We start from the raw sequence: 13,686 nt of genomic DNA, 5'->3' as shown, positions 1-13,686 counted from the left end.
CCTGCGCGCTGCAAGATTTCTGGGAAATGTAGTTCCCGCTGCCGAGGGGGAGCGCGGCCTGCCGGGAAGTGTAGTTCCCGGCTGAGGCGGCCGGGCTGCGGCTGGGAAGGCGCGGAGGCAGGCGCGCGGCGGGCAGGCCTGGAGGGGGCGGGTCCGCGCGGGCCTCAGAGCCGCCCGCCCTGCCCGAGGAGAGCGAGGTCACGGCGTGAAGGGGCAGGAGCCGCCGCCGCCGCCGCCGCCGCTCGCGAGGGGCCGAGGCGCCAGGCCCGCCGCCATGGCCTACTGCCGGCAGGAAGGTAGGCAGGGCGCGCTGCCGCGGAGACCGCCCGGGAGGCCCGGGGGCGACGCGCGGGCCACGCAGTCCCCGCAGGCCCCGGCGCGGGCCACCGAGGCGACGCGCACGTGCCCTCCGTGGGACCCTCGGGGGCGGGCGGGGCGGCGGGGTGGTCCAACCCCGGAGTAAAGTCGACCAAATGGAGCCCCGAGGGGGACCCGGGGTGGCCCAAGGTCACGGTGAAACTCGAACCCGGACCCCAGAGGGGCCTGCACGTGGGAGGTCCCCACTCGGGCGGCGGGGCGGTCGCTTCCGGTGACGGGACCTGCCGGGGACGCGTGGTGGCCGCCCCTGCGGGCACCCACGTGGCCCCGTTCGTACGGTTCGGGGACTGAACCCGGGGGTGCTCACCCCTGGGCCCCGACCCCAGCCCCTTTTCTGTCTTATTTAGAGACAGGGTCTCCCCGAGCTGCTTAGTTGCTCACTAAAAAATTGCTGAGGCTGGCCTCCAACTCGCGGTCCTCCTGCCTCAGCCTCCCCAGCCGCCTTGCCACTGCGCTGGGCCGCAGGCGCTTTTTTTTTTTTTTTTTAAACTGTCCTGGAAAGTTGCCTCGAGGGCTAGACCGTGCAGGGCTGGGGTAGTGGCACCAGTGGGAGCATTTATTGAGCTCCAGCTGCATACCAGGCGCCATTTACGTTTTGTACGTCTGATCTCATTGACCTCTCAGCGACCTTGATAGTTCAGGCGCGGTGACCGTCCATATTTTATGGAGCAGTAAAAGTGAAACAGGTGGCTTGAGCAGAACCACAGAGCTGGAGGAGTCCCAGACCTGGCCATCTGGTTCCAGAGCCGCATTGTTCAACCCGGTGCGCGGTTTGGACCTCTCTGTTGGGAGGAACTATCCCTTGGAGGGTCCTCGGAGTGTCCCCTGGTCCCTCACTTCCTCTCTGGTTTCACCTGTACCCGGTGGCTCAGAAGAAGCCCCCTCTCTGGTAAGGCCTGTGGTCACCTGAGCTGCCACCTAACCCCTCCTCCAGTCCTGAGTCCAGCCCGGGAGGTGGAGAGGCTGGGCTTCATTCATTCATTCCGCAGAGGTCACCAGGCACATTCTGGGGGCCAGGGAAGGGGGTTGGGGGGTGCCTGAGACACCCGTTTCTCTGTCCCTTAAAAAATCCATTGATTCTGGGGTTTAGGAAAATGATCTAAACCCCTTCCTATCTTAAAGCCTTCCTTTCCCACCTGCTGCGTGTCCCTCCAGTCTCTTCTGTCCCCTTCCTCCCACCCCCTGTTGCTGACTCCTTGTCCTGTAAGATCAGCTCCCACGGGGGAGACCAGAAGATGGGGTGACCTGACCCCAGGGTAAATGATGTCGTGGAGAAATCCGGGGGTAGCTGGTAAGGATTGAAACAGGGGCCTTCCTTGACCCTTTGTGACTTTCACATTCTAAATTTTCTGCAATTACCTTATTTTTTGTCTTGTGTGTGTTTCTCCCGCCAACCTGAGAGCTACCGCCTTATAATAGGTGCTCAGATCTTTTTTGGGGGGTAGGGGTGGGGGACACCAGGAATTGAACTCGGGGGCACTCAAGCACTGAGCCCCGTCCTCAGCCCTATGTTGTGTTTTATTTAGAGACAGGGTCTCCCTGAGCTGCTTAGGGTCTAGCTGTTGCTGAGGCTGGCTTGGAACTCGCGATCCTCCTGCCTCAGTGTCTTGAGGCAGCAAAATTGCAATGTGTGCAATCGAGGGGAGAAATAAAGAATGGCCACGTGCTTCTGCCCCTTTCAATGCTTTATTTGCTCAAATTACTCCAATCAGTTTCACTCTGCAGGTCCTTAATCAGGAAAACAGCCCTCCTTAATGCTGGGCACTGCCATAGACATAATGCATTCACAGCCAGCAATTCTGGATCAATTCCAGCACTGCAAAGCCCACTTCACCGTGACAGGCTGGTGACAGACCGCTCCTCTGCATGCTGAGTTCAGAAGTCTCAGCCTTAGGCTTTAAGTCCAGCAGATGCACACCCACCCAGGCCTCAGTGACCAGGTCCAGACCAAGGCAGGCTTTTCCTGGCGCGGAGTGGACGACCCGTTGAGGGAGGGGTCCTAGGGAGGTGTTGCAGCTCTCACCAGGGTCCAGACGAGGCTGTAGAGTTTGAGAGTGGTGAGGATCACGCAGAGGACCGCTGATGACAAGTGATGGGACGTCAGGTCCTCAGGGCCCTCCAGCTGCGTGCATCCTTGTTCCGGCTGCTCATTGGCTTCTATGGTTCATACTAAATTTGGGGGCTTTTGACCCCCGTTTCAGTCCTTACCAGCTCCCACCGGGTTTTCTATTAGATCATTCACCCTGGTCAGATCACCTGGCCTGGTGTCTCCGCCCTGGTCTTCTGGCCTTTCCCTCTTACCAGGCCAGGACAGCCCGCCAGGGCTTCACCCTGTTTATCAGCAGAGGGGAGGTGACTGTCTGAGGCCACACAGGGGGCTCTGTGGGTGCCTGGGGACCCTGCAGGTTTCCCACTGGAGTTTTACAATGGAGTTGCCTAGGCTCAGGCCGTCCTCACACTCAGCCTCCAAGCCCTGGGGGTTACAGGTGTGTGCCACCTCCCGTGTGCCACCGCGCTCAGATCTTGGTGCGATGACCTGTGCCTGCCCTCTTTCCTCAGTGAGCCGTTGCTTGTGCACAATTATAAGGAGGCTCCTCAGCCTTCAGATTGAAGGCCACGGCTTGGCGTTGAAGGCCACCTAGCGTGGGCTCCCTGGCCTTGGGCTGCCCACTCCTGGTAACGCAGAACCTGCCTTCTCCTGTTCAGTGTACAAACATTTATTGAGCGCCTGTGGTGTGCCAGCCACTGGGCACAGGTAGTGAAGAAAGTAACTCTGTCTGTGCGTCCTTGGGTGGCACGTGGAAAAGGTCGGCGTGACCACATTGCCAGGTGAGGGCGGTCACAAACCCTGGTAGCTGACGTGGAGACAGTGCTGTGAGAGGCTGGGCAGGGGCTTGGTCAACACTTTGAGTCCTGACCGTGTGCAGATGAGGGTTGTGGCCTCTTCCAGCCACCTGGTGCCTTGGGACATTTCTTTCTGGAAGGCCTTGTCCCTGCCATCCTCCCCTGAGGTCTTGTTCGGGGACCTTGCCCTGGTGGGATCCCACCCCGGGCCTCCTTCTTGAATGGCAGCGCATTTCGGCTTCGGGGATTGGCGCAGGGTGGAGGGAGGACGGCTCCCACTTCCAGAACTTTCCTGAGGCCTTTGGTTTGCCCGGGACTCTCCTGGTCTCCTGTGTCCTTGCCAGTTGATGCCATTGTCCCCTGAGTGGCATTTCTGGTGAGGGCAAGGGGCCCTTCGCTCCCTCTCTAACCCTTGATTCTCGCTGAGCTGGGGAGGGAGGGCGGCCAGGAGGCAGGACTGCTGGTGGCACTGTTCTCTGAGACCCAGAATGTTCCTGAGACAAGGAGGCCGGCAGGGCTGGAGCTGATGGGCGCTGCACCCCTCGGGTGCTCGGGTCCCGATGTCACTGTGCGCCGCAGGGTGTCCCGTGCTTAGCCACGTCCTGGAGTCACGGATCCCTCTTTGGTTCGGTGTGGTCGTCTCACCTTGGAAATGAACTCGAGCCTTTGAATATTGTATTTCTCCAGGGAGGTGCCGGGAGAGCTCGGGGAGCCCTGGCCTGGCTGGCTACCTGACTGTGACCATCTGTGACTCTAGCTCCGTCCTCAGGCAGGTCCGTTGAAGAGTCGTTGGCGCTGACTTTGCAGCATTTAGTTTTGCTCTTCTTGATGGTGCTGAGGCTGCCCCTCGGGCCTGGCACTGCTGGGCGAGCGCTGTCCCTGGGCCTGGGCACGTGCTAGCTGAGCTCTGGGCGAAGGTGATCTGCCCCGTTGGTAGAAGGACAGGGGACATCCTGGATGAGGAGCACTCTGCATACGCTGCAGGCCTGTAGGGATCAGCTGTCACTGCTGTGCCCCGACAGTCTGAGCGAGGGGGTGTCAGGTGCGCAGGAAGCCTCGCCCCTGGGGAGGGATGGGGTCCTCCGTGCATTGTGCTGGGCTGGTGAGCCCTCACCCGCTGTGTGTCCCTGTCCCCTGAGAAGCACGGACATGCCAGGCAGCTTGACTCGGCTCTGTTGGGGGAGACCAGACTCCACAGATGCTTCCAGAACGTGACCGCGTTTGGACCTTTTGGGCCTCTGCATCAGGTCTCGGTCAACAAAATTGCCACAGCCCAGCTGAGAAGTGTGCACCCGCTCTCCTGTGCAGCTGACATGGCCTGGCCAGGTGCACATCCTCCCCGGGCCCCAGGACAGAGGGACACACGAGGTGTTGAGGCCCAGACGGCCTCTGCGGGCAAAACCCAGGTGGGTGCAGGTCCCAGCCCGTGTCACAGGGAGGCTCACGGGCACTGCTCACCTGGTCCTGGGGACCCTGCGCAGGTTGAGTGGGGGAGGAGAGCACAGTGGGCTGTCCTTGTGTCCCCTGAAATGTCCTCATACAGGTATCACTCAGACTTTGGCTTTCACCCTCCAGAGAGCCCCCTGTCTGCAGGCTGGGCAGACCTGTGTCCCCACAGAGGCTGACCTACTCAGGCCCAGTCCAGGGGCACTTTTGGACGTAGCCTGAAGACGCATTCCCCTGCCCTGCACTGGGATTGACCCCGGGTGCTGTCCTGCTGAGCTACGCCCTGGCCCTATTTATTCTGTGACAGTGTCTTGCTAAGTGGCTCAGGCTGGCCTCCAGTTGTGATTGTCCTTCCTTAGGTTCCTGAGTCACGGGGATCACAGACCTGTGCCACCACGCCTGGCTGAAGGAGGCCCCAGCTACTTTTTTTTATTTGATTCTGTTTTATGACGGGGTCTGAGCTGCTCAGGCTGGCCTCCACCTGGCCTCCACCTGGCCTCCACCTGGCCTCCGCCTCCCGAGCAGCTGGGTTGACAGTGAGCACCGCTGCGCCAGCCTGGAGAAGGCTTTTAAAGCACTATGTACCTCCTATGGCCCCAGCTGAGGGTCCCCTCAGCCCAGCTGTCCTGGGATCTGGTGGGTAGTTAGTCAGTAGGGCTGCAAAATTTGGCCTTGTACTTTTTCTGGAAGTTTCTAGAAGGATCCTCCTTGTTCACTCAGCAAGCTTTTCACTGCATTCTCGGCAGGGGCTGGGCTTCCTAGCCCGGGCAGGCAGTGCCCAGTGGTGCCAGGCCACAGTCAGCCCTCAGGACTGGGCTTGCTGGGGGAGGGGACCGTGCCTGGGCAGGATCTGCTGGACTTTGGAGCTCCCAGCCCTGGGAGCCTGGGCAGGAGACCCAGAGCCTCAGGTCAGCCCCATAAAGTTGTACAGTCTTTAAGCCTGAAAGCAGGGTTCTCTTTCAGAACTGGGGAACCAGTAAGAAGACTGAGCTCCAGTTGGGGAGCAAAGGGGACTTTTTTTTCTTTTGGTACCAGGGATTGAACTCAGGGGCCCTTGACTCCCCAGCCCTATGTTGTGCTTTATTTAGAGACAGGGTCTCCCTGAGTTGCTTAGGGCCTTGCTGTTGTTGAGGCTGGCTTGGAACTCACGATCCTCCTGCCTCAGCCTCCCAAGCTGCTGGGATGACAGGTGTGCGCACTGCTCCAGCCAAAGGAGACTTTTATTCTTGGTGAAGTAGGAGAAGTGGGAAGTAAACCCTCCAATGTGGTAGCACCCTGTGGGAGGAGGTTACAGATACACGGCTAAAGGAGTGAGGGGGCCCAGGTTAACAGGGGTGTTCATGTATTATAATAAAGCTGGAGGTCGTCCGGCCTCACTGGCAGCCATCTCGGCCTGGCCAGGTCCAGCCAGCCCACCTGAAGAGGCCTCCTGTCCTCCAAGACAAGCAAGACCAGGGCGGGACAAGGTGCTGCTGTCCCCCTCAGGGTGGGGTGGGTGGACAGACCAGCTGACGCCCAGGACCAGAAATGGACCAAGCCGGCCTGCCCTCGGGGACCGCGGGACAATGGATGACCCACCAGGCAGCGCTGGGGACAAGGCGCTCCCATGCACAGGGGAAATGGCTGCCGTCCCTGCTGGGGTCACCAGTGGCTAGAGGTTTGGGGAGGGTGGGGTGCTGTTGGCGCAGCAGGGAGCTGGGTGTCCCCTGCTTATCTGGAGCCGTCACCGCCCTCCGGGCCTGGGATTTCTCCTGTCCTCATCGGGTCGGGTGCTGATGACGCTGTGCTGTGTCACGGTCACTGAAGGCTGGCTGTCTCCGTCTCTGTCTGGTGCGTCCCTGCCCCTCTCTGTGGTCACCGCCCTCCGTTAGGAGGAGCTCACCGTGTGGCCCTGGCTTGGCTGGAGGCCTGGGGACCCCGGCATCAGAGCCAGGCCGGGACTCTGACCCTGAACGAGGGTTGAAGCCTGGCTCCTGTGCTGGCCACTGACGTCAAACACACCAGCCCTCCGGATCCCTCCTGTCCCCAACACTGGGCGGAGTCCTGGAGTTCACGGGCGCTGTCCTGCCTGGGTTCCTGGGGGTCCTGGGCTGCGCTCCCTCTTGTGCTGTTTGCTGTTGGCACAGTTGGAGACTCGCGCTGTCACATCTGCCTGGGTTTGGAGCCTGTGTCCCCTGGCTTTGCGAGGTGGGCTGTGTCTCCCAGTGGGATTGTGTCGCGCTCCTGGTCTTGGTTCGAGTGGCTGCTGGATCTTCCCCAGAGTGGGTGATGCGCTCCAGGTTGAAGGTCCCCCCGGCGGGGTTCTGAGTGGCTGTTTGGGGCACCCAGTGGAGTCGCTGCTCTTGAGTGAGACATTTTCCTCCTCTTGTGTCCAAACACCAGGGAAAGATCGCATCATATTTGTGACCAAAGAAGACCATGAAACTCCCAGCAACGCAGAGTTGGTGGCCGATGACCCCAATGATCCATACGAGGAACACGGTGAGTGACGGGTACTTCGGCCACCCACAGGCGCCTCCGGGGGTGAAGCTCAGCGGACACTTCCTTTCCCACCTGGTCGGAGCCGAGGCTGGGGTGGAGGTGCCGTCTGGGCCCCGGGTCGGCTTTGCAGGCAGCGCGTCCTGCCTCTGCCCTCCTGGGGTTTGGCTCTGGCCTAGGTGGCCGATGGATGACGTTTCAGGGGTGGACATCCAGCAGTTGCAGGTAGGGAGAAGTGACAGGGATCTGTGTACTCTGTCAAGTGACCACATTGCACTCTGCCAACCTTATCAGCAAGCAGTTGTGGGAATCGTCCTGTGAGGCTGCTGCAGTCCCCTCTGTCCCCCTGTGAAGTGCTCCAGCAAGCACCTGGCGTGGAAGGATCACTTACAGACGGGCAGCTTCCAGCAGCAGGATTCAGCTCACCTGTCAGAGCCGTTGACCGTGATGACTGGGCCTAGGATGTCACTCTTTTTTTTAATTTGGTACCAGGAATTGAACTCAGGGGCACTTGACCCCTGAGCCCCGTCCCCAGCCCTATTTTGTATTTTATTTAGAGACAGGGTCTCACTGAGCTGCTTAATGCCTTGCCATTGCTGAGGCTGGCCTCCAACTTGCTATCCTCCTGCCTCAGCCTCCCCAGCTGCGGGGATGACAGGCAGGTGCCAGCTGGGTCCACTCCAAGGCTCTGGGTGTTGGACGAGTCAGTAGTGCCCAGTTGGCCCACCAAAACCCACTTCTAAAAATAGCAACAATAAAAAGCCCAAACTCCTTCTGACATTCACGCTGAGCACTAACAGGACTTGTGGTGTGAACTGGTGACAAATAGGACCCAAGAGCTGGCAGCTGACCCTGGAGTGGGGGGTCCTGGTGGGAGGTATTCAGATGCTGTCGCAAGTGTAGATAGTGGTGAGCGGGAAACTCCGTTTCCCAGATTAAAGCTCAGGATGTGTATGTGGCAGGAACAGTTCTCACGCAAAGTGTCCGTGTCCTGAGGGGGGAGGACAGCCACAGGGGTATCTTGAGTCGGAGCTCCGTCACCTCCAGTGCTGTCTCTGCCTTTAGTTCCAAACGAGTTGAGCAGATTTTGTTGATCCATGAAGACTCGGGAGGCCACCGGCCAGGCTTTGTTGGGCTCTCCTGGGGGGGTTTAAACATGTACCCCAGCTGTGAGCCCCTGCCCTGTCCTGCTCCGCCCCCCTAACAGCAGGAGTGTCTGCAGGCCTGGCTGTGATCCTTAATGTCACCAAGCTCGCTCTCAGGGACTGGGCGCAGGTGTCTTACCAGACTGAGCCTCCAGGGGGCAGCATTTGTACCTGTTCAGCCCCCAGGTCCCGGAGAAGTGGGGAGAGGTGGGGAAAAGCGGGGAGATGGGGGTCACGCTGGGGCTCTGGCCGCAGTCCTGACTTGGATCCCATGAAACCCAGAAATGGTGTCAGGTGGCGTAGGCAGGGCGCTGCAGGAGACCCCCAGAGGACCCCGTGGTCACCAGGCGTGGCTCAGTGCACAAGGGCTGGCTTTGCTTTTGTGGGTTTGGGGTGCGCCCATCGTCACCCCACTTTATGAACGAGGAACAGTAACAGGTCCACTCATCCGTGAAGCTTCCCAGGTGAGGATTAAGAGGGGGGTTCAGCCGCGGACCCCAGACACCAGGGCACAGCTGGGACATGTCCTGGAGTGAAGGGTCCCTTGGAATCTCGGTGGCGTTTTAGAGGCTCTTGAAGAGTGCTGTCCGTAGAAGACTCGGGGGAGCAGCTTCTGTGAGCATGGCCATCCTCTGTCCACCACAGAGCCGGAAATGAGGCCATCATTTTGAAAGTGTCTTTAGAAACCAGGAAGTACTGTTCAGATGTCAGCAAGGTTCAGAGACAAGAAAAGATGCCACAGGTGAGCTAAGTTAGGGGCACGGCGATGCGGGCCTGTCATCCCAGGACTCGGAGCCTGAGGCTGGAAGGTCCCAAGGTTGAAGCGAGCCTGGGCCACGTAGGGTCTCAAAATAAAATTTCAAAAGGGCTGGGGAGGTAGCCTAGTTGTTGAGTGCCTCTGGGTTCAGTCCTCAGTATCAGCACCAGGGGGTGCTCTGCCACGGAGCCACGTCCCCAGCTCCTGTTACTTTGAGACAGGGTCTTGCTAAATCGCTCAGGGCCCCACTAAGTTGCGGAGGCTGGCCTCAACCTTGTGATCCTCCTGCCTCAGCCTCCCCAGTTGCTGGGATGGCAGGTGTGCACCACCGCGCCCTTCCAGTGACCTCATTCACCACCCAAGTGCTCACTGCTTTGGATGAAACAGTTTGCAATATGTAATTGTTGGAGCGTGGCCTCCTGCGCAGGAAGGTGTTTTAGAATAGAGATGAGCGTTTTCCGTGGAGAGGGATCCACGGCCACTCTGTCCAGCTGAGCCAGGGAACTCTGGACTCGTGCTAGGCATTTGAACTTGCTCCAGATCCAAAGGTAGGTGCCCAGGGGAGCGCCTGCCAGGCCTGGGGGGTGGCTGACTTGGCACTTTCTGAGACCCTAAGGACCTCTCACGTCTTCCTGCCGTCTTCCTGTTGCAGGCTTGATACTGCCAAACGGAGACATTAACTGGAACTGCCCGTGCCTGGGGGGCATGGCCAGCGGCCCCTGTGGGGAACAGTTCAAATCGGCCTTTTCCTGCTTCCACTATAGCACAGAGGACATCAAGGGGTCAGACTGTGTGGACCAGTTCCGGGCCATGCAGGAATGCATGCAGAAGTACCCGGACCTCTATCCCCAGGAGGACGAGGAGGAAGAGGAGGAGGAGAAGAAGGCTGCGCAACACGGAGAGCCAGCGGCTCCCCCCGAGGCCACTGTGACCAAAGATGGGGTGGACTCCAGCTAATGCAGGCCCTGAGACCCTGGGTTCTAGCTTTTCGTCTGCAGAGTGACGTGGACCTTCTGCAGAGAGCCTTTGAGTCACCCACCCTCAGAAAGTGTCTTTCCTGTCCTGCTGTGTGCACTGTAATGTACAGAATGACTCCTGTCGATGACCGGGGTGACCTGGCCCCCTGACACCATGGGGTCCCAGGTAGGTGCGTCCCACACACGGCCGTCCCCGAGGGTGGCCGCCCCTCTGACTTCTCTGTCAGGTTGCCCTGAGCTTTACCACTGTCACACACTGTGCTGAACCTCTTCAGCAACCCCAGGTCACCACCCCGGAATGTTCCTGTGAGTGAGCTGATGTGATCTGATCCATCCTGTCCCTGTTAGTAGCTCTTACTCCTCTTTGGGAAATGAAATAAAAACCAAAAAAACTGTATAAAAATGTGGGTGTGGGGCTGTCCCCAAGAGGCCAGATGGTCAGGGCTGGATCTCTCAAACCGTCTTGCCTTTGGGTGTGTGAGGAGGGACTTCATTCCTATGAATTTTGGTTCCTGTGTTTGCATTGAGCTCCGGGTTTCCCACAGTTAGAAGGCGCAGACTTGGATCGTTGGGTTCCCAGCATTTGCTGGTTGTGCTGTCCGGAGCCCTGGCCGGGCCTGCTCACACTGGCTCTCACTCTGGTCCGCTGCGGTCTTCTTGACAGCTCGGGACCTAACTGTGGCCAAGAGAGGACGTGGTGTGAATGGAGTGCTCAATTAAAGGAAATGTGATTCCGACCTGCGTCTGAGCGTGTCTCTTATTTTCACAAGTTGGGCATACTTTGGATATAAGGAAATGGGAATTTTGGAAAATTGCAGTTGAAACTTCTCTTTTAAAGATCCCGACAAACCGGGTTGAGTCTGTTAAAAATTTTCTACCGTGAGTTCAAAGCCAGCTCCTGGTCTTCCTGCAGACATTGCAGTAGCCCCTGACGGGGGTGAGGCTCTCTCCCATCGGGGAAGAGGAAACCGAAGACCCTGGCCTCCCCGGCCTCCCGGCCTCCTTGGCCTCCCCGGCCTCCCTGGCCTCCTGGACTTCCTGGCCTCCCTGGCCGGGTCAGATGAAGTGGTCATCCTTGTGGGTGACTCCGGCTCGCCAGGCCTTTCAGAATCACCCAAGGGATTGTGGGAGTAGGATTCAGTGGGTTGTCTTTGTAGGTCATTAGATCGAGGGTCTGTGTTCCCCACTGGCTGATGGCCAGAGGCCTCAGTTCTTTGCCACTTGGGCCTTGCCTTCACCAGTGCTTCGAACAGAAGTCCCAAACCATCACCTGTCATCAGCCGGGTCCTGTGTCATTAATTCCTGTCTTGCTTGACGTCAATGTTGCGATTTTATGAGTCCAGCTTTCCCATTAAGGTTCTGGAAATTTCGGTCCATGCCATTCGGAGGGTTTCAAGTTATCAGAAGCCTGTTGGATGAGAGTTGTGCAACTTTTCCATGAAACTTCTTCCTTAGAGACATGACACTCTAGGGTCATGTTGTTTGCAAAGAGCACTTTAGTGAAAGCAAGAAGATTTCAGAACTGGGCACGGGAGACTGAGGCAGAGGGGAGGCTGAGGCAGAGGACCGACCGCTGGAGGCCAGCTTGGCAACATAGACTGTCTTGAAAAGAGAACCTAACAGAAAAACCCTCAAATAACCATGATATAAAGGTCTGATGAGAGTTTGAATAATAACGATGACTGGAAATTTTGGTCATTTCTGTGGCAAACAACAATTTGCCTTTATGATCGACGGATAACATACAGTTTTATAATGTACATTACTAACCTTACAAATGGAACTCAAATTTGAATATCATTTCTTATTCGATGATGTTTCCCACATAATTTTAGCATATCAAATTAGCCTTCTGAAGTGTTCAAACGTTAGTTTGTGGTTCAAAAAAAAATTTAAATGCTTTATTGAAATAGGATCACAGGTATCAGTGTATAGTTGATAAAAAAGTGAATTTTTTTGGTATTGGGAATTGAACCAGAGACACTTAACCACTGAGCCACATCCCCAGCCTTTTTTTTTTAAACAGGGACCTGCTAAGTTGCTTAAGACCTTGATAAGTTGCTGAGGCTGGCCTTGAACTTGTAATCCTCATGCCTCAGCCTCCTGAGCTACTGGGATTATGGGTGTGCACCACCGTGCCCGGCACAAAAGTTAATTTTAATAAAACCTTATAAATGAATCCATCAGCGTTGGCTTTGACCACTCAAGAGATTTTCATAATTTCATAAAAACCTTTTTAAAGACCCATCAATCTTACCTAATTTTTTATTCACTCTTATCATTCTCTTTCAAAAAAAATACATCTTGTTTTTAATGGGTTTTCATCAAAAATACTTCCTGCTTTCTTTGTACACTTTGCATATAGAATTCTTTTATTGTTAGCAATTTTAATTCTATTAAGTAGGATTTCTAAATTTAATAGCTATAAGTTCTAGTTAAAACCTAGGAGGTAAGCACTTTGAACCAGTCCGGTTTATAAATATACACTGTAATTTCTAAAAATGTATGCTTACTCATAGGAGAGTCTTTTCAGAGATACACAGGACATACTTACTGAGGATCCAAATGTTTTATTTCTACATGAAATTTAAGAAACCAAAGGTAAATAAGCTTAAACAACTGTGTTGAGTACTGATAATGTCGCTGCATTTAGAAATGACCTGGGCAGTCCGTGAGTAACATCTAATTTAACTTAGAAAAACTCTTGGGGGTATAATTACTTGAAAAGGTTCTGGAAGTCTTTTATTAACACATATAATTTTTAGTTGTCAGTGGACCTTCATTTTGTTCATTTGTATGTGTCACACGTGGTGGGCAAGCGCTCGACCACTGAGCCCCAGCCCCAGCCCAGTTTTGCTCATTACTGTGACCACCAAACGTGACCCTGAGGTTAAGTAGGTGTTTTATCATCCGCCACCTACACTGACCCGGTGATGGAGGTGTCACCTGGAGCTGAGGGAGCCTCTGGGTTGGTTATTTAAACCATGGGGCTCACTGACGTCCAAGTCGGCTGGTGCCACCAAGACCACCCAGACACAGAGACAGAACTGTAGACAGAGCCCCATATGCCCGAACCCTGGGGTCCATGGAGACACAGGAACCCATCTTTCAGCTTCCGGGAGATGTTCAGCCACAGAACCCACTAGTTTCGAAGGACAGTAGGGTCCCAAGGGTGCTGGACTTTAGGCAAGTGGCATGCAGGGGATGGCCAGGGTGACACCATCTTAGGAATCCCCTGCAGGGTTGGATCCGAGCCTGCAGAGACCTGCTCAGGAGCATTTGCAGCTCTGGGGACTCAGGCTGGTAAATGTCCCAGGCAGGTGTGGCTTGGAGCACTTGGTCCCCCCCCAGGACCCTGGCAGAGGCCCACAGGGAACTGCCACAGCTCTAGGCTGCCCAGTCCTCCCATGGGGCACCTCCCTGTGAGGCCCCTGTGACCACCTAGATGTCCCCTCAGCCACCCAGCTAGTGTTATTTACGGTTTGGTTTGGTTTGGCCACCAGTGGCCACTCACTTCCTGTTTGCTCTGAACAGACATCTCCTCCTGTGGCTGCCAGCACTCTGAGGGTTCCTCGGGTTGCTTTTTGATCCACAGATCTCAAAGGCTTGAGGGGGAGTTGTACATGATCCTCCGCAAGTGAGGGCACCCAGAAAGGAAGCC

At 56.4% G+C, this 13,686-nt stretch overlaps 1 protein-coding gene across 1 annotated transcript; it reads left to right on the top strand.

The window, feature by feature from the left end:
- Positions 1–72: 72 nt before the first annotated feature.
- Positions 73–10,762, top strand: Chchd4 (coiled-coil-helix-coiled-coil-helix domain containing 4). The gene is made up of 3 exons (XM_077106191.1): positions 73–296; positions 7,051–7,149; positions 9,701–10,762. Exons 1-3 carry the CDS (start codon positions 275–277, stop codon positions 10,003–10,005), a joined length of 426 nt encoding a protein of 141 aa, XP_076962306.1. The 5' UTR covers positions 73–274; the 3' UTR covers positions 10,006–10,762.
- Positions 10,763–13,686: the final 2,924 nt, after the last annotated feature.

Source organism: Callospermophilus lateralis, chromosome 20 (assembly GCF_048772815.1).
Source record: "Callospermophilus lateralis isolate mCalLat2 chromosome 20, mCalLat2.hap1, whole genome shotgun sequence".
In the NCBI taxonomy this organism is placed as follows: domain Eukaryota; kingdom Metazoa; phylum Chordata; class Mammalia; order Rodentia; family Sciuridae; genus Callospermophilus; species Callospermophilus lateralis.
This window is presented reverse-complemented; position numbering and strand designations above follow the sequence as displayed.